At 47.8% G+C, this 21,232-nt stretch overlaps 1 protein-coding gene across 1 annotated transcript; it reads right to left on the bottom strand.

Annotated features, from left to right (window-relative positions):
- Positions 1 to 1,437: 1,437 nt before the first annotated feature.
- On the bottom strand, positions 1,438 to 15,099 carry CABP1 (calcium binding protein 1). Its single transcript, XM_077835092.1, has 7 exons — positions 15,055 to 15,099; positions 9,292 to 9,468; positions 5,441 to 5,471; positions 4,714 to 4,857; positions 3,000 to 3,109; positions 2,279 to 2,426; positions 1,438 to 1,463 (listed from the first exon to the last, which is right to left on the bottom strand). Exons 1-7 carry the CDS (start codon positions 15,097 to 15,099, stop codon positions 1,438 to 1,440), a joined length of 681 nt encoding a protein of 226 aa, XP_077691218.1.
- Between the last annotated feature and the right edge of the window lie 6,133 nt (positions 15,100 to 21,232).

Raw genomic sequence — 21,232 nt, 5'->3', positions numbered from 1 at the left:
TCAGGAAATTGCGCCTTTGGGACAGAGAAGAATTTGGGAACCTGGCAGCCTGAGGGGAAAGAAGAGAAATAGCAACATTGGGCTAGTCGGAGGCTCTTGTGCCTCAGGCCCTATCCTGGGAAGAGGGACAGCCAAGGAGAAGAAAATGCTCCCAGGAGACTGAGAGAAATCCAGAGAGGGGACGATGCCCCTTGAACTGCAGGAGGAACTAGGCCCAGCGATCTAGTGAGTGACTGAAACCCCAGCCTAGAGAAATGGGGATGTGAATGGGGCAGGCCCAGCATCTGCCTGAGACACAGAGAGTGAGGGGAAGACAGGAGAGTCCAAGGGAGAGCCAAGGAGAAGGAAAGGAACAGAGGGGGTAGCACCTGATGCTATAAAAGAGGGACAGGAAGAGCCTGGGGGCCAGTATCATGGTACATACTGCAGAGTCACACACTGCGTTCTAGAGTGCACTTCTTAGCAGGCAGACAGACAGACAGAGTCTCTGTGTTCTGGATGGCTCTACAGCCTCAGACACTGGGCCAAAGTAACCCCTGGTGTAAGTCCACTGACAAAGGGATTTCCAGCAAGGAGGAATTTAGCCCATTAAGTCTTTGGTACCTGGCAGTATGTATACCTTGTGTTTGTATTACGCTGCCTGTGGCTAGAATGGCTGGAGGTATCACTCACGCTGAACAGCACCTAGTCACCAATCCTGCAACAAGCAGCCTCTACCTCCCCTGGCTCCAGCTCGTCCCCCCAGCCGCGACATGGGTCCCAAAGCAGTCTGGTTGGAGTGGATCGGTTGGCAGATGCTCCTCCCTCCGGCCCGCCCTTCACCTCACACAGAAAGGCCAGGGCTGCGCACAGCTTCAGTTTGCACATTTATCACCTTTTTTCCCCCCCAAACATGTATTTCTAGATGCTCTTGGTAAACGTAGCCACAGGAGACACGAGAATGTACCAGGGAGGCATAAATAACTCCAGACAGACACACAGCAAACACGGACACAGTTCACCAAGGGAATCAAACAGGTGCAGAGCATGACCTGCTGCAGCCACCAATCCCAGATGGCTTTGGTTTCATCCCCCAGTCCAAGAGGGTCTCTCCTTCTCTTGCTTTGCAGCAGTTGGTGGAGAATAAAAGCAGGAGGGGAGGAGTCTAAAGTTGCAAACATCTCATGAAAAGATCGTGGCTTGTCCTGGCGCTGCAGTTTCCTGCTGTCGCCTTCTCGGAGGAACAGTTCCAGTTATGGGACGTTATGAGTCTTTCACAGTGTGAAAGGGCAGAGGGGTGTGGGGACCACTTTGGGGCAGGAGAGGCGGGTCATCTCGCACTGTCTCAAATGCATCCAGCCTATAAACCTTTGCATGGGAACGTCGGGGCTAGATGCTCCCCTCAGGTCTCTTCTGCCCTCACTGAGGTGCTGGTTCCTCTTCAGATTAGCGTAACCTTCAACGGGACATCATCCTAACAAACTCTGCAGCCATTGACAAACAGAGAGGCTAGAGGAGAACACACCAACTGCACCAACACATTCCCATCCCATCTCTCTTCATCCTGAGACACCATGCAGCCAACAGGAAAGCCCCATCCCCACTGCTCACTGGTTTGGTTTCTTGACTGACCCTGGAGTGTTTACGCAACGAGTTACAGGATCCCACTAGCCAGGGCAGTTTATCATTTGGGACACCTGCCCTAAAACAAGGTAATGTCTCCTTTCCACACTAAACTCTTTGGTGGACACTGACACAGCATGTCTACACAGCAGCTGGAAGATGTGATTCCCAGCTTGAATAAATGTAAATGCACTAGCTCTGCTCAGGCCAGCACACAAAAATAGCAGTGTGGCCACGGCAGCATGGGTAGCAGCTCAGGCTAGCTACCTGCATTTGTACCCAGAGGGCATCAGGGAGGAAACAGAAATCCACCATTGGGCTGCCCATGGCCACAGAGAGGTTTCTCCTCTGACACAAGGACAGTCTGTCCTAGTATGTGATTCAGGGAGACACGCTTAACAATGAGATGCATTGAGAAGAGTTGTACAGCCAGACACTACTAACCAGGAATTTCCTACACCATCCATCTCTCCCCTAATACCCTTATCCTAACTAGGGAAAATCCTAGGAGATTCTGACCCAGCTGCCTCTCACCCCATTCCACAGATACCTGGGCCTCTTAGAACATAGAGATCATTTTCCTTCCTCCATTTCTGGAGCAGGGCAATGAGCCAGTCTCTGATCCGAAATCCTGCCTGACCCCAGTGAAGATGGACAGTGGCACATTCTCTCTCACCTTCAAAATCCACGTGCCCATCTCCGTTCAGGTCCACATCTCGGATGATCTCTTCAATATCCCGATGGCCCACCTGCTGCCCCAGCAGCTTCTTCATGGCCTCCCGCAGCTCGCTGGTGCTGATCTCTCCATCGCCATTGGTGTCAAACTGCAGGGAGGCAACAAACAACAGCAGAAAGAGCACAGTCAGCTGGAGTGGACCCTGGGAACCCACAGTCTCCAGACTTGGGTCCCATGTTTTCCCCTTTGGAGTGCACATATTTGTCCATGAGGTCCCCTGAGTCCCTCCTGGCTCCCTCTTTCCTTCCCTAGGCATCTTCTCTCCTCCTGCTCTGGGGCCAGTCTGTTCCAGCAGGTCCTTTTCCTCTCCTCACAGACCCCATACATTATTACTGTGATTGGCCCATCTTCCCCCTTTGTTCCCTTTTGGGCCTTTGCTCTCCTTGTGCTCCTCTCTTTTCCATACTTGGTTTCTCTTCTTTCCTTCTTAGGGCCCTCTTTACTATATATGCTCGCTCCTCCTCCTCGTTCCCCCACTGGTCTTTTCTCTTTCCTGCCTTTGCTCTCCACTTCTCTCCACTTTTACTACATGAAAGAGGGCACTTATCTGTCTGAGGGGGTCACACAGCACAGGGAGTGTTCAGCTCTCTGAGGGGGTGATGCAGAACAGGGGGGCGCTCACCTCTCTGAGGGGGTCCCGCAGCACGGGGGGGGAGCTCACCTCTCTGAAGGCATCACGTAGCTCCTTTACACCAATCATATCTGCAGTTTCTGCCAAAAGCTTTGGTCCCATCAGCTCCACAAAATCTTCAAAATCCACATGGCCGCCCACTTGGGACCAAGGGGAAATTTGTGTGTAAGACATTAATACGCCCTTTTTCCTTAGCCCAGCCGAGCACCCAGGGTAACACATCCACACATGGCTTCCACTGGAGATCAGCCACCCATGGGAGGCACAGCACAAAGAGTGCAGTTCAGGGGGAGGAGAAGCAAACATGACTTTACACCACCTCTGCACCCTCTGGATTCTGGGCAGGGCTGAAAGGGTCCCAGCTCCTCTAAATTACAGCAGCCCATCCCAGGATGCCTATGAGGGGCAGGCAGTTCAGAATCCCCACAGCACTGTGTGCTATGGATCTGCTCCCAGCATACACCATACCTCAGGGCTTGTGACCGGGCAAGGACATGGCAGCCCTATGGATGTGTCTCAACAGAGAGAATTCTGCCTCAACCAGCTGTATCTCCTATATGGGCCCTACACTGCACTGGAGCAGGGGAGAAAATCTGCCCCAGAAATTCAACACCACAGCTGGACAAGCTATTTGTAACAAACAGTGTATTCAACAAATTAATGCATTTTCCTGTTTATGAAGTAGCTGCAATTGGTGAATAGTTCCTCAAATTCCTACCTGTTTGTCAGATCACCAGCCTGACCTAATTATCCAGCCTGTGGTTCACCAGACCGCCTGATTTAATTATCCAGCCTGTGGATCACCAGACCGCCTGACCTAATTATGCAGCCTGTGGATCACCAGACCGCCTGACCTAATTGTACACCCTGTGGATCACCTGATCGCCTGACCTAATTATACAGCCTGTGGATCACATGGCAACCAGTGCCCTGGTTATCTACTATTTGTTATGTGTTATTCTCACATGGTACTGTTTCTGCTCCCTCTCTGGATGATTAATACTTTCTAGCCCAGGGAGTACAACAAATAATGCCTAGTGAATACTTCCGTGGGCACCATACAGCACTGCTGCAGACAGTGTAAGGACAAAGAACTGACGATAGAAGGAAAGGGCACAAATACAGCCATATCCAATCACAGACATGTTTGTGAATACACTTCCCCATTATTCCACCTTTCGTGTGACAGCAGATGGACAGAGGGTAGCCCCTCAGCCCATCACTACCCACACACCAGAGCTATCTCCTCAATACACTCACACCTCAAGCTGAACACCCCAGCATTCTGCTCTGACATAGCACCACCCTCACACCAAAAGATCTCCCTCCTCTTAGCACCCAGTCTCCCTCCTCAGCACAGACCACCTAGAGACCAGGTTCAATACAACAACATGCAGCAGCTGCACAACAGTGCATTAAACATCCTTAAAAGGGCAACAGTTGACTGTGCACACACCAAGGGAAGTCCTATGTTGGTGTGTCTGTCTCAACATATTGCTCTTATACCTCACTATCTAGAAACCCAGATAGGTTGGTAGGTTGGAGACAAGCAAACTGACTGCTGCCCAGAGAACTAGGCAAACAGACAGATGGACTAGCAGAGAGAGGGTGACAGACAGGCAGGCAGCCAGGACAACAAAGGAAGAGGAACAGATGAGAGCAAGAGACTGACAGCTAAAGCCCAATGCATGGAGGCAGAGAATGGCAGTGAGAGGGGAACATGGAAGCGAGGGGTCACACTCACAGTTCATGTTGATCTGCTGGGATAGCTCTATGAGCTCCATCTCGGTAGGCATGTAGCCCATGGTCCGCATGCAGTTCCCCAGGTCCCTGCAGTTGATAAACCCATCCTTGTCTTTATCGAACTCCTTGAAGGCTTCTCTTAACTCTGTCAGAGTGAATCCGATAAGGACAATGCTGTCAGTGATGGTATTAGACACAGTTCCCAGAACACCCCCGACAAGGAGTCAGCAGCACTCTGGCATGCTAGGATCTCAGAGATGTTCTTCAAGAAGGTGCACATTCCCCCTGCAGATTCCCTGGAGACAAGCTGGAACTGGAGGAGCTCTGAGCTCCACCACCACGAGCACTGCTGCACAATTCCCCACAGCAGTCCCTGCTCAGACTGCAGAGTCTTTGAATGGCCAGATGGTCAGCACTCCTACACTATGTTCTACAGCCCTCCTGCAGGAGATGGAGCAAATGTGATCTCCCCCAAAATCATCACTCCAACACTACACTCTACAGGCCTTCTGTCAGGAGGTGGAGTGTATATGAGCTGCCCCAAAGTCAGCACTCCTGCACCATTCCCTATGATGTCTTCTGCAGGGAATGGCTAGAATGGGAACAGTGATGAGCTCATCTACCTAGTTTTATCCCAGATTTCTCCCCCCTTGTGATCAGTCTGGCCAGCAGTATGTTTTCACTGAGCAGAGAGAAAGTGAGACATGGAGGAAGGGTCAAAGTTTTACCTTCAATTTCTTCTGGTCGCAGTTCTCTGTCCTGCAATGAAAGAACATCTTCTGTTAAACCCAACCATTTGATAGAAAAGTGGTCTCAGAATAGCACTCATGAATACAGGCAGGTCTGGGAGCATCACGCACAAGCAAGAAAGTGACAGAAGAAACAAGAAGGTGATGACATGTTTAATCCCATCTACCTGGCAAGGCTTTGACATCACTCCCTTTCCTATTAGGAGGGTGCCAGCAGCTGCCTGCACACTTCTCTGTGGAAGCCCATCTCCATTTCGCCTGCTGCCCAGGTGGCCAAATAGAAGTATTGTTCCACACCTCAGGTCCAGGGCAACACGGGCTTCTCAAACGGACTCCAGCACTCCACTCCAGATGGATGAGCTGGCACTGAGAGCCTCCACAGTGTGCCTGTATCATTCCCCTACAGCGACGCTGTGTGGCAGAGTCTGGCACTGCTGTAGTTCGGAGCTCCTCTGAAGCTCTTACCATATTCCCTACAGTAATTCCTGCTGGGAACATCTGGGTCTGGAAATAGCTGTGAGCTGCTTCACAATCAGCAAGCCTATAGTGATGGAGAGCAACCATGAGCTCTCGCAACCCTATTTCCTAGAGCCACTCCTCTAAGGAGGGACTGGAACTGTAGAAGCAGTGAGTTCACCCCAGATACAAACATTTCAAGCCCAGGCAGAGAAACAAAATATACAGCAGCAAGGTCATCTACAAACAAAACAGGACAAGGATTCACCATGATCAGGAAACACTGCAACTTCAAACATCCAATTTGGGTGTTGTTTTTCAGAGAGGGGAGGGATGTAAAAGAGTATAGGAAAACTCCAGAGACTGCATCAAGAGGAAGAAAAATGAGCGTGGAAATGCACTGCTTTCTGGTTACTAAAAATCCCTTCTAACTCCACTCATGGCTCCCAGGCAAATCCAGAATATCTGAGAATTTGGAAACAGAGATGAAAATTCCTTTCTTGTCTGAGTCCTGGCTTCTCCCCTCATCTCCCAGGGGTCTGCAGCCTCACCACAGGTCCCTGGAGACTGTGCCCTTGATCTGTTTCATAAGGATGAGCTCTTGCTAATTAACCACAGACTTCTGTGGTAACTCTAGCGGCAGCTACCCGGAGAATACAGCAAAGTAGGACACACACTGGTTTATGTCTGTGCAAACAGGGGCTGTGCCAGAGAAGTGATCAGCTTGTCATTCATAACCTTCCCAGAGGCATCTCTGTGCTGCATGGAACTTTCAGAGCGCTCTAGCTCTGCAGTTTCATCCTTCACAGATCTGGTAATTTCAAACATGTCATCCCATTTCTTCTGCTTTCATAGAAACTGATTTGTAAAAGAGTTCACATTCTTTAAAGCAGGCACAGGAGGCCTCATTGCCTTCCTCTCAGTGATATCATAATGAATTACAGAGACACATGATCAGTAACATAGTGCTTAATCTGTGCCAGGGCTGAGTCCTAGCCCCTCTGGGCTTGGCAGTTCGTAGCCCCGTATCTCCGGGCTTGCCGCGTCAGTTATGAAAGTAAAAAAATTGCTTGAGCCCCGGCACCTCTTTCATTACACATTAAGCACTGTATGCATATCTCCGGCCAAGAGTCTCCAAACTCTTTATGAACTTTAATGACCCCAGGAGTCCTTCTTGAGCACCACCAGTCTGATCAGTAATGTTCAAGATACAGAGGTATCATCATCAAGTCCATTTTACAGAACAGTGAATTGACTCATGCAAAGTTACTCACTGCATCTGTGGCAGCACCTGGCTGAGAACGCAGATCTCCTGCCGTCTAGGCCTGTGCTTTAACCACTAGGCCAGGCTGTAGCACAGTAGATGTCTGAAACCCCATTACAGCCAGCATCATTAACACACCAGAATGTCCACGAGGAAGTCTCAAGACTTTTTCAGCCTGGCCTCTATTTTGGCACATAGAGGCATTTGCATGTGCAGAGATGTGAGCACTTCTTTGTGTGTGCAGATTCTATCATTAGAGGGGGCCAATGACTGTATGTGCAAAATAAGAGGCCACTCCAGGTCCCTTGGAAAATCTAGCCCAAGCTGTAACTGGTGTTATGAGGAGATTTTCTGTTTTAAAGTCCAAGGAAGCTCCCTTAAAAATGATTAAATAGGAAAACATCTGCTTAAGAAGAAATCAGCTGAAGCAGTGTAAAGCTTTCTGAGGAGAACATATGGAAAAAGGGATACACCTGTTCAAAGAGCTCAGGTCCTAGGAATACACTAGAGGTGATCATCATCATAAGAAACTTTCTGGCATTCATTTATTTCTGTCCTATGCACACTAAATCCTGCTGGTCTAAAGAGTCAACGGGGAGAACAGCTGTTTTAAAATACATTCACTCTGCACCAGGGCTGTTGTCAGAGATGTCTGTGCTCCTCTCTCTGGAGCCTCCTAGGATATTATGAATTTCCAGGCTCTGAACATGGTGGATATAGTCACCCGCAAGCTATTGACATTCTAAATGGAATTTGGATCCAGTTCTTTATATAAGCACATATGATTTGGTAGATGTTTGTGTGCCAGTATATATACGTGTGTGTGCACTTCCTTGAGAATATTTCTGCATGTGTTTTAATGTACTGGCTAATGGAATATGCGATTGTCTGCTAGTGGTTGGAGGCTCCAGAGAATAAAAACTTACAGTGAGCAATAACTTGCCTTTAGCTCAAGTGGAAGGGGACTAGGTTTTGGAACTAAAGGTCCTTGATTCTATTCCAGCTAAGGACAAGTGTGTCTTTGCATGTGAGTATATAGAGCAGAGATTTATTATGGAGGGATTCCTGATAACTGGATTTTAACTGCCACGAATCTCAGACATTGAGGATGAGCTTTGTTTGACTGGAAGAGCGTGTAATGTACTGGATGAGTATATGCAAGTGTGTACACCTAATCACATATATGCCTGTATGTGTGTTAATAATATGGTGTCTGTGTATCTGTGTTTAAGTACGTTAGTATAGATATTAAATGTCTGTGTACAGGGTATGTGCTTTATATTACTGTGAACATACAGAATGTAAGCATGTCTCTATGTACATTTGACATGTCTGTGTGTACATCTGTGCATATTTTAAGGTTGCAGGAATGGATGTATATGTATGCATATATATGCTTGGATGGGTAGAAATATCGATATGGGTGTGTGCTGTATATTAGAGGGGGTGTAGGTACTGGTACTTGTTTGTGCATTGCTTATTTGAAGGTGTGTGAACAGGTAGCTATTTTGGGGTTTGCATGTATGTGTTCTCCTGTGCAGACATGAGAGCGTGCATGCATGTGTATATGAATCTGAGCTTGTGTGTCAGAGTGAATATAGACAGGTTTGCATCTCAGGGCGTATTTGAATATGCTCATCTCTGTGTATTGATGGGCCCAATTTTCAAATGTGAGCACATTATGGGACAGTCAGATCCAGTGAAGCACATATAATGGCCATTTAGGCCCTATGTACTAATCTGAGCCTCCATATATGGGATGTGGATGTCTCATTGGAGTGTCATATTTGAACATTGGAAGCCTCAGGTATATCTGCATCCATATGACTGTGTGAGTGTTTCAGTGTGCACTGATCTATCGATCTGTATACGTATTTCTACAATGCCTACAACCTAGGTGCCAGGGTATCTCCGCACATCTTCCAGTTCACATGCCTGAGCATGTATGTGAGTCTGTAAGTCTGCATTTGCAGGTCTGAGGCTGTATGTTTACTGTGGTTGGGGGATCTCAGAGTCCCATGTACGTAGGCATATGTGTGGCTACACGTTTGCGGCAATATGGGCATTGTGTTTTGTATGTTTCTCGCCCGGCAGGGTGTAACTTACGTACAGGCTGCCTGTTTTCTGCGAAGCCCTTCCTCAGGAAGATGCATGCTGGCCCCAGCAGGTTGTGCATGACGGCGCAGTTCTGGGCCAGCATCATGAGTGGACCTTGGTACTCGCAGGCTGACGGCGCCTCTTCACTGGTCTGAACAGCCTTATAGCAGGTCTTCTCCTCATGACGAATCTTCCCAGCCAATCAGCAGCAAGTAAACAATACAACAGAGGAAGTTACCTCCCCTTCGCTCTCAGTCTTTGATCTGATGTTTTACTGGGCTGCCTGACAGAGTAATTAGCCCTAAATTTCCTTCATCTTTCCATGCTGGGTCCCTCCCACCAGTCTAGTACAGGCTTGTATAGAAGCAGTAGGTACAGGAGTTCACTGTCAATGGCTGATAAAAGTCCAGCCAACCAGGAAGATTTCACTTTGAAATGACATCAAACTTTCTCAAAGCTGCACACATCCCTCCAGCTACAGATGAAAGGGCCAGGATAGAAAATGAACATCTCCCGCCCCTCCTGTCTCCAGCCCCAGAGTAAATGATTTCATGTGTGGCCTGCAGTCTGTGTGTGTACAGAAGGAGATTACTGAGAGAGAAGCTTCCATCAGGGACCTCCACTGAACAGCAGGCACAGAACCTGCACAGAGAGACTAAGTTTGGCTTCAAGTCACTTTCAGGCAACAGAGTTCAACAGCTTACAGCTCTGTATTAACACCTGTACCATAGTCTACTAAAACCGTCAGACAGCCGTTTACAGTGTCAGCGAGCTGAGTTCCAGACAATCACAATTCTAATGAGTTACAATAACTGACCGAGACTATGAGAATGTAGTCTGTCCAGGTCACTTACAATCCAAGTCCCTGAAGCCTTGTCTGTGCTGCATTTTCACAGACCATTCTCAAGGAGTCCACACATCCCAGCCAGTTGGTACTGCAGAATAGAATCTGAGGTTGGAGCTCCAGGCTCCACTGAGGAGTCACTGCTTTCCTTATATAGAAATGCTTTTCTCTGGCGGAAACGTCTCATCCTGGTATTCCCATGCAGCTATAAAAAGCCAGCACTACCCACAGGACCTTTGGTTTTATACAATAAACATTAACAATCATATTTCTGCTTCAGAATGAGCTCCTGCTTGTACCGATGGCATTCCCAGAGTTCATCTGGGAGGCTTTGTCCACAGTCATTGTCTTTTTATATTGACTCATCCCTTAAATCATGAACTTCTTCTTTCAGGGCTGAGAAACAGGCCACACTTGCTCCCCACTCACACTTGCTCACATTTATTGTAGCTATTTGCTGCGTCTGCCATATGATACTGCATCGCACACATGCTTGGTAGTTTACATTTTAAAACACAGTCTTAAGACAATCTGCTCATGTATAATGTCATGTGACTATCCACCAAAAGCACCAAGACCAATATCACACAAAAAGAAACTCACAAAAGAAAGGAAATAGCATAACAGGGTTCTAATTGCAATCACAGATGGGAAGGAAACCCTTTACCTGATTATACATGGCGGATGGGGAATTTATCTTTACAAATATAACAGACTAACATCAATCCACACCTGGCACATCATGGGCGCAGCTAATGGTCTTGACATTTGTGTGATAATGACGTGAACATTTGTCACTTTGGTACAACATATTTTATAAATCACCAGCTTTATTTCCCAGAGTCTTTTTCAATATATAATATGAGAGATTGAAAATATACACGTCAGGCCAAATCTGTCGCAGGAGTAATTCCATTGAAGCCAAATGAAAGGTGAAAGGTTCCAAAGCCTAGTCCTAATCCCTACCTGAGCCACCTAGTCTCTCAAGCTTATTATGAAGTCAGTGGAGTTCCATGAAGGATGAGATTAGCCCATTATTTTCCTATGTGGACAGAAATCACAAGTCTGAGGAGAGAATTGCCAGAGACACAGAACAGGCTGATCCATAGAACCACAGGTAGTGCAGGGAAAGGGAATTGGACTTCTCTGGCCTAGTGTGACACCATGTGAGTCTCCCCTCACCCCTCTGCCGCTAGTGACCCAGGGTCATTAACAGGGCTCACGGAAAACTGCCCTACAAAGCACCAGTTGCTGCTGCTGTCCATTTGCGCTGCCCCCCCCACCCCCCCATCTGGTGCTGGAAAGTCTCCCTTCCCGCATGTGTCCCATAAACACATCAAGCCAAAGCAGAGGAGACACCTCCTCCGCCAGATGGATACAAGGCAAAATGAGGCCAGCCACCTGTTAGTGGCAGAAGCAGCAACATGCAGATCTGAGTACTGATGGCAGCAAGGTAACAGTGAGGAAGACTCAAGCCCTTCTCCTCTCCCCTACCCAATAAAACCCCACAGCCACTCCTGGGGTGATAAAAGCACCTGGCTGGACTCCAACAGAGAGGTGGCTGTAGAGCTGGCAAAAGGTGCCAAACAGAGTGACTTGAAGAATGAAGGTTTCTATTCAGCCACTGTAGAGGCAGAAGCAGAGCCGGCTTCCCCCATATTCCCCTGCCAATGTGCCTCAGTCCTGACCCCGAGGGCCACTCCGAAGTACTGAAATTTATCCCATTTACACCTAGGTGCCTCTGATGAGACGGTCAATTAGTGTTGTGACAGTGGTGTTTACTGCTGTGCGGACACTGTGCACTAAATAGGGGGCTACCAACAAGAGACTGAATGGGAATGAATTTCAATGACGATTAACTAGAGACAGATGTGAACTAGGGAGGCGGAGGTGAAAAGGTCCATACACCAGTCCCAAACCATACCCGCTGAGCCATCCCGTCCCTCCAGATTATTCTGAACTTTCTGTCTTGTCTGCCAGAGTTCAAAGTGAGCCCGCTCCCTGCTCTATCAGGGCACTTCACATCCACCATTTCCAGGGCTTCCTCCTCTGTCTAAGCTACTCAGGAAAGTCTCAGTTTGTCTGTGTAGAGATCCTTACACAGCTTCTTGTGCTGCCTCCATAATAAAGAGTGTGCTGGGAGCACTGCAGTGAGAGAAGCTGCTAGGGAGAGGGTTTGGGTGACAGACGATTATCTGTCACCGAAGCTTTGCAGACGATTATCTGTCACCGAAGCTTTGCTTGCCCCCTTGCCTCAATTTGAAATAATGCCCCCCCACAATGCTCAAAGAAGTGCAGAAGGCAGCATCTCTGTCATGCAAAATCCATCCTTCCTCTCCCTGAGGGAGGTTTATCAAAAGCAAGAGGCCTCCAGGTTCCTAACCCTGTTCTCCTAGTTACGTTAAAGTCTCTGTTTCCACTTGACAGGCTGCGTTCGGAAGGAACAAATGGAGGAGACCAGCAAGAAGAGGGCCCTGCTTGGCATCATTCTAGCCAAGGTGGTTCCTCAGTCTCAGAACAGGACATGAAAACTCAGTGGAGCTGGGGACAGTGGGAGAAATCTCCCTGACAAAGTCTAGTTCAACCTATGTCCCATCTCTCCTTGCTCACTGAGTTTCCCCTCACTCTGCCAATGTCAAAACCTGAGGAAGAGAGGAGGAATGTTACACAGAGCGGCAGTCCGAGGTTATGTCATGTAATGGTCTGATCCTGAAAGGTACTCAGTAACTCCAGGCTGCAATGAGGTCAACAGCGGTGTAGGGGACTCAGCACCTCACAGCACTGGGCCCTGAGGCCTTAATATATGGGCCAAAGCGAAGCTTGCAGAGTTCTATAATGCGGCCTGTGGGCTTCCTCACCTTAACCCCTTCATTCCTACTCTCTGGAACTATGTGCAGAATGCATCACTTTAAATGGCTCTTAGGAATGAAGAATTAAATACAAATAAAGGCAGGGCCTAAACAAGCTACAAGACCCAGAATGCAATGCTCCATTTTGATCTAAGCCGTCAGGGCCCACTGCATGCTGGGACCTGTATTCTCTGGAAACCACATCTCCACATGAGAGATGAGTGCAGGTACATTCTGTTCCATTTTATGTGCATTGGAGGCAGACTGTAAATTGCCAGAATGGCCCTTTCAGATGTGCAAAGTTTAGGCACCTCCAGCTGGCTGAACCCCAAGTGCCTCTCCTGCTTCTTCCCCAGGGTCACACTGACCAAAAGGGAGAGCTCAGCACTGTCTAGCTGCTTTGGAATGAATTGCCTCATTACATACCCCATAAATCAGTTGGGTCTGCTGGGGTAGGTGGGCTCCCTCCCTCCCACACAGCAATGCTTTGTCATTACCAAGAAACACTCCAGATTTAACTTGTGCCTTGTTTGTGGTAGCTGAGCTCGCAACCATGAGCTGCTCCACAAAAGTGACAAACCCAAGGCCAGAAAAAATTCACTGCTAGCAAGGCCTCCACACTGTGAGCGTCCTCGTGGCAGGGCCGTTCCATGGCTGGCAAGGTACTCAGTGACTCCAGGCTGCAATGAGCGTCCTCACAGCAGCACCATTTCACTGCTGGCAAGACCTCTGCACTGTGAGCTTCCTCATGGCAGTGCCACTTCGTTGCTGGCGAGGTCCCCTCATCATGGCTTCCCCACAGCAATGCCATTTCACTGCCACTGAGGCCTCCATGCCGTGAGCTCCCTCAGTGCGGTGCCCTGCCATTGCCTATTACAACCTTCCCCTTTGTAAGGAACAAGCAGATCATTTCGTGGTGAATTATTATTTGGTTCAGCGTCCCCAAGTGAATTCCTTCCTCCAGCTGGCCTAATGGGCGCATTCTATCTCAACGCCTTCCTCATCCTGATACGCACAGTGCCCAGGGAGAACCATTCCCATTGCCAATTCAGCCCCTAGTGGCAGCACAGCTCCTAAATCTAATTAATCCCTGAACCATTCTGAGACCTAAGCACACAGCAGCCCACAGGTAAAATGCAACCAGACACACATGGCAGTACAGGTGGGCATGAATGTGTACGCACATGGGGCCTGCTTACACATGAGGGAAAGCATGAACACACATACCTGAGCAAACATGACCAAACACATGCAGACACCTACCACAGAAAGCAGGCACCCACATATACATAAATACGGGCACAAACATGGATACATACAAATATGCAAATACACAAATACTCAGATCCACACATATGTGAGGACACCCAAGAATAAATGCACACATGCAGACACAAATGCGCACACACACACACACATATATGTGCGGACACACACTCATGCACACACTTAACCACACACCCTCACTCACAGATGTTGCACACATATGCATGAGTATGCACACACATTCAGATATACACACGGAAATGCACACACACGCAACACACACATTCATGTGCTCATTTGCATACACATAGAGAGGGACATATGCTAACAAATTTGTGTGCTCCCACACTTTCACATGCACACACAGAGAAACAACACAAATATCCACACCTTCACATGCACACACGTCGATAGACAGATACGTCTTAACTTGCACACGTGCATACCCACACAAATGTGTGCACACGCTCACACGTGCGTATATAACCAAATAATAGTGCACAAACACGTGCACCACATGCAAGTGGACAAATATATGTATATGCACATGCACACACTTACACACATGATGGAAACCTGCCTACTCACGTACATACAAACCTATTCACAGACCAGCTGTGGCGTTCATCATCACAGGTTCTGAACAGTGCATTTGCATTAACAGCTCTTAGGAAAAGGACTTCTGGAGGGAGCTGAACCATTTGCAGACAAGTCTGCATGTTCCTCCCACCTTCCCTTCCCATCTACCCACAATGTCACCCGTCCCAAGAAGCAGGGTTTGAAACACGCATAACGCACTTGGATTCAGGGAACATACCTTTTTCGAGAGGTTTCTCAGTGGAGACTTCACACAGTTGCCCATAATATGTTGAGTCTGCCTTTCCGATGGACTTGGTTATAAAGGAACCGAGGCAATTGATTCCATTAAAGGTATTCCTTGGGAGCAAAGCAAGAAAGGCAGCACCAGTCAAATCCAAAAAGTTATTGGCTGCTGGGGCTTCCCTCTTCAGGGAGGTTTTTCTCTCTGCCTCTCTCTCTCTCTTTCTCAGAGTCTCCCTCTCTTTCTGTGTTTTTACTTTACGTTCACTTTCTTGAAAAGATGAAGTAGGAAGAGAGGGAGGGGAGAGAAACAGAAAGAGAGAGAAAGAGGAAGAGAGAGAGGGAGGACAGAAAGAGGGAGGTGGAGGTATAATCTACATCAGATTAATGCTCAAATCCCTCCCACCCCCCTCAATCTGCAGTGAAGATTGTTTCACTCATGGGAGAGGGCTGATTCAGGGGAAATTAAAGCAGAGAGTCACCGTAAGAAGTGATTTCAATGACAAGCCCAGGGAATCTGGCTACTTTGGGTCCACACAGCCAGTGAATATCTCATTCTGTATTTCCCCTGCCCCCCCACGCCGCCCCCATTTCCAATTTCTCTGAGCTTTTCAATTACCAAAGAGCCAGGCTAGTTGGAAGGCAATCCACTTAGAGGCTCTGAGCGGAGACCAAAGCTCAGACCAGCACAGCAATGGACTATTTATCTGGATGGGACCTGCTCCTGGTCTACAAACAATAGAAGACCTGGGAGCTGGCTCTTTTACTGCTCTTTTCCTGCTATGGCCAAAGCAAGTAGCTGAAGGCAGCAACCCAATTCCTCTAGACCCCGCTTCACCTCCAGAGAGTAAATTTTCATAATGAAGGAGAGATGAAGTGCCAGCCAAATGCCAGAGTCTCCCCTGCCTTCTGTAGTTAAAAAACAAGTGGTTGGCTTTTCCCTGCACACATGTGAGCAGAGATGGGCCCAACCAAACCCCTGACAGTGCCGGTACTAGCCTATTGGGAGCCCTAAGCAGGAATATTTCTCTCTCTCTCACACACACACAAATAATAATTAATATGGGATCCTCTTGAGCTGCTTGGGGCCCTAAGCAATTGCTGTTTCTGCTTATGCCTAGTGCCGACTCTGCCCCTGGATCCGGACTGACCCAAGTTCTGGGGATGTACTGGGAAAGAGTTCAAATTCCAGATCCAAATTTCATAGATCACGCCATATTTGCAGTGAGCTGAACCAAACACTCAGCTCCAAACACCCTGGAAATCTAAGGCCTCCACCACATATATCTGAATGTGAACTGCAAGGATTAGGCCCTTCTCTCATTCTAAGGCACATGGAGGTAACAGAATCTTGCTCCTTCCCCATCACAGGGCAATGCAATACCCATCCCTGAAACAATCAGTATTTGAGTCCCAAACAAATTTAGTTCTGGCTTCAGACTTTGAGAAGGCTGAGAACGTTCAGTCTGAAGGGAGGTTTAAATTACAGAAAGGATCCACCACCATCCCATGCAATAGGGCTTTGAATTTAATGGTGGATGCATCCTTAGCTATGAAGCCACCATGGCTGCGGATCCACAAGAATAACTAGACCATGGAATGGAGAGCCGCTTCCATCTATAACTGCAAAGACAGAGGTGATGCTGGAGCTTCTGCTGTACTTTAGAACATTCATTAATCTGCTAGGGGATTTAGGAGTTCTCACCTACAGCGGAACTGCTTTAAGACATTGTTCACAAGTGTGGTTCCAACAACAGCTGTTAAGGGATCCACCCCAGGATCTTAGCCCTTGTGCTGCTGTGCTGGAGACATAGGGTCATGAGTTCTCACCGGTAGGATTGTAAGAATGGAGAAGGATGAACTGTCAAGGCAACAGCAAAGAAGTAATTTTTCTGCTTTCATACTATCCGGCTGTAGGAAATGCTGTAGGATCCCTGGGTGTGAAGAGAATTCACAGATATTCCACAACGCTGTGGTCTCTTCTACCAAGAGTCGCTTCAAGGATTGGTTTAGGAGCCCTGACTGTGATGGGAGCTGACAGCGTCTCCAGTTCCAGTCCAGAAGGAATTACTCCTCATTCTGCTAGTATTATACAAAGGTGAAATCTCCACACGCTATAGCCAGCCTCTCAGTGCCCCTTGAGTCCCTTCTCCAGCGCATTCTCTGGGACAGATCCTGCACATGGTTATACCAACAGCATCTGAAAGACATACAGCCTCCAAGATGGAAAGTTCACTATGGAGGAGGTTGTGGTGGCAGAAATTGGCCAGAAACTGCCTACCACCCAGGGCAAATGGGTGTTATCTAACCCTGAAGAGGGGTTTGGGCAGGGAGGATGGGGAAGCACAGATCAGGGCATCCCCTGAGGAGACTCCATGGGCAGGGTCCCTATGGAGCCCTGATGGGAAATTTAGCATCTCTTGCCTCCACACTCCCAATCCCTGCAGAACCCCTCCAGGGAGCACAATGCTGGTATCACAGCCCACCTTCCCTTGGAGTAGAGCGGGATTAGGTTGCACAAAGAACTGTAATTCACCCCTCCCTGCAGTAGTGTCAGTGAATCAGATCTTCTTTCTGTTCTGTTGTTTTGTGAACCACAGTTTGAGAACCACAGATGCAGGGGAAAACGCAGGACCATGTTTGGGAGCGGGAGTTTGATCCGGTCCCAGCCTCACTCAGCAGGAGAGCTAGAGGAAGCACTAGCCATGGGGGAGCTCCTAGCTCCTCCTCTCCGGTGTATGTGGCTACTGATTTGAGCCTGCACTGTTCAGAGATGCTAATGAAGTGCTATACTGGGCCAAGCTGTTGGCCGTTAATAATGTTCTTTGTCAGCTGGAACCATCCCTGGGCTCCTTGTTTATTGACAAAGTGCCTGTCTCCCTTGAGCAGAAGCTGCCACATAGCAAGTGAGACATCTCGCTCCTTCCCGAGACAAATTATTCCAATTCCAGAGCAAACCTACAAGAGAATCACCTCCCTGCTGCTCATGAATCTCACTGTGACAGGCAGCATAGGGCCAGGAACGCCCTGCAATTGATAAATATCTGCCGCCTGTGTCGTCCGAGAGGGGAGGAAATGGAGCAATTTATCCAGACTTCTATCCCCAGAGATGGCACTGGCAGAAGGATTAATCAAATCACCCAAGCTGCTACAGGAGAAAGTGGAAAGGCAGGGAACTGCAGGGGGGACAGGACAGAAGACAGACAGAGCATAAGGCAAGGGTAGTCAATAAGTGGACCAAGGGCCAAATCTGGACCGCCCAATGCTTTTGAATGGACCATGAAATCTTTTATTTTCTCTGGAGTCTGGACCTTGACTATACCTTGACCAAGAAATTTGGACCTTGACAAAAAAAACTGATTACCCCGGCATAGGGGAAGGGCCAAGAGGAGCACTTCCAGATCCGGAAGGGTGTGGTGTATCTGGGATTGGACCCATTTTGCACTCAAGTGTGCAACATGAGCATAATCCTAAATCTTCAGCCCCTCCCTCTGTACATAGAACTCCTCTAAAGTCAAAGAAACAGAGCACCTGTCCAGCAAGCCTCCAATTTAGGTAGTAGAGAACCTAAGCCAGTGATACTCAGACTGAGGCTCATGAGCCACAAGTGGCTCTTTAATGTGTGTCCTGCAGCTCTTTGCAGCACATGATATTAAAACACTGTATGATTTAATTATTAACCAATCGAAGTTATTAACCAATCAGGATGCTTTTACTATGTTAATAACCAATTGTAGTTGATAAAATAATAATACTTGGTCAGTCATTTTGCTGGCTCCTGAACCACTGAGGTCTGAGTATCACTGGCCTAAGCACATCTACTGATGCACATCCTGCACAGCCGATTCATTTTACAGGCTGTGGTCCGATTCCCATTCCTATCCTCAGCACCTCTAGTGATGCGCAATGAGATGTGGCATCAAAGCTGGCAGAAGGGGTATTAAGAAATCTGGAGGGAGGGAGTCAGAAATGCAAAAAGGCCAGTGAAATCTATCTTTACCCCTCCTCTACCTCTCAAGCTTCTGTGCCTGGGAGGAAAAGAACCCTAGGAGTCAGCAGATGGTTACGTGTGTACACAAGTGTTTCGTGTGGGTGCACATCAGTGGGTGGATTTATGTGTGTGTGGGTGCAGGTGATGTGTGCATATATGTTTGACCACACATATTAGGTTTTCTTTAGAAAAGTCTGGAATTGTTTCATAAAACTTTTTGAAACATTACTGGGCTTTTGTGAGATTCAACTGTCGCCTGGGTCCTTGCATCCCCACTAAGAATCCCAAGGATGGGACATGGAGCCTGGCTTGGATGGAGCCTGGCTTGGAGTTGGAATTTATCATGCAGGAAGGAGAAACTTGCTATGGAGACTGACCACGGCATGAAGCAGGAAGGAGCCTGGTATGAAGGCTGGGATAGGCACAGAGTAGGGGGATGGACTAGATGACTGAATACTGTCATTTTTTCCATCTCTAGATTCTATGATCAGAAGGAATGTTGTTCTTGAGAGAGATGGAGACTAGTGAAGTAGGTTTTCACCTGTAATAGCAGCTATCTGTTATAAGACGCCTCTTCCTGCTAATGATGAAAACATGGAACTGACACCTTACATACAGACATTAAAGAGGGTCTTCTTTCCAAAGACAGATGTTGCTGTGTCCTAGTTCTGATTAGTTCAGAGGCAGCTGGTAGGGCTACTTCCAGTAGCAGAGAATGCTGACAGCCCCAAGAGAGAGATCGAAAACCAACTCAGAAATCGAGATCTGAGAGGGGAGGAGGGGAATTTGCTTTGTCAGATTGCAGCCTACCTTGGCAGCATAGAATAAAAGTGTTTCTACTGGGCAAGTAACAGTTTCCAGAGGACAAAGCATTCCTGTTCCTTATCAAACTTCAGGTCCCTTACAATATGTCATCTTTCATCTTCTGGGACAATAGATCAGACCCCTGTTTGTGACTGGTATAACAACAATATTAGTGTGGTGGTTTAATCTCTGGTGAGAATATATGTATGAGGGTCAAACTCATCCCCAGTGGACCTCTACTGAAGTCAGTGGAGCTACCTTAGGGACGGATTTGACCTATTGTGTATTTGGAAGGTTTCACTGTTTTTTATCTTGAGAAACCCATCTGACTCCTGCCTGTTTAATTTATCCCACTCATACGTGTGATTTCTACCTGCTCTGGTTCTGAATTCTTTCTCAACTTTGCCATGAGTTTGCATCTGGATTGCTAGCTTTCAGCCTTTTTCTTACTCACCCTCCACGTGGTGGCTATATAACTCTGTAGAAATAAGAAACAATGCAGTCGTGTTTGTTGGATGACTTTCAATGAGCCTGTTGATTAGGATTTATTAACATCCTTGGAGCTACATTGTCATTGGTATCAGGGGTCCTTCTGTTACAGCTCCCAACCACTGGTACCAGCGCTGGGCCTCCAAATATCTGAGACTGGTCATCTTCCCCCCTTCTGTATTAGGCCCTGGCATGTTATTGCTGCCCATTCAGTTGTGTGTTTTCCAACCAGGAATAGAGCTTGGACTGTACCATGCTCCAGTCAGGCAACAGCAGGTACAACTGAATGCAGGGGCAGCAACAGGCACAGGCTTGTACAGGAAAGGTCTTAGTCTAGCAGGCAAGTACAACTGCCTGAAGTGTTTGGGACCTTCTTTATTCTTAAGTGTCCATTGCTGACTCATGCTGGCCATAACATTATATGAGTGTTTCTCTTCTATGTTACACTAATTGGATCAGATTCAAACACAATCAGAAAGTCTGTTAACAAAATTGAACCTCCGCAGATATTTCCCATCCCTCCCAAGGTATAAGAACCATGACCTGCAATTGCTGCTCAGGACAGTTTTATCTCTAACTGTTCAAAGAAAAGCAGAGGGCCTGAATCTCAGTTACACACTGTAGAGTGGAAATGGCCTTCTAGTTTAAACAACCTTTCCCCTCAGTGCCCATCCTTGCCCTAAACTCAGGAATAGGGGAAATGTGAATCAGTCTCACTGTCTGGAAAAAAACATGACACTGCAGAAAGCACTACTTATCCTCTGATCCCAGGGTCAGCCTGGGTCTGTACCTGGTGAGACACTAAGTGCTTCAGTCAATGGTGCTGGTGACTAGAGAGGTGGTGCTCTTCCCTTGGAGTCAACATTAAACCAATACCCCAGTGTGACACTGC

Source organism: Eretmochelys imbricata, chromosome 15 (genome assembly GCF_965152235.1).
Source record: "Eretmochelys imbricata isolate rEreImb1 chromosome 15, rEreImb1.hap1, whole genome shotgun sequence".
Taxonomy (NCBI): Eukaryota; Metazoa; Chordata; order Testudines; family Cheloniidae; genus Eretmochelys; species Eretmochelys imbricata.
This window is presented reverse-complemented; position numbering and strand designations above follow the sequence as displayed.

Bases quoted from the DNA above. Each gene is read 5' to 3' on its own strand.
- CABP1 (XM_077835092.1), bottom strand. From the start codon at position 15,099: ATGGGCAACTGTGTGAAGTCTCCACTGAGAAACCTCTCGAAAAAG. The intron at 4,858-5,440 runs GTAAAACTTTGA...TCACTCTGACAG, and splicing joins GCGACCAGAAGAAATTGAAG to AGTTAAGAGAAGCCTTCAAG. The intron at 1,464-2,278 runs GTGAGAGAGAAT...CAATGGCTGCAG, and splicing joins TGGGCACGTGGATTTTGAAG to AGTTTGTTAGGATGATGTCC.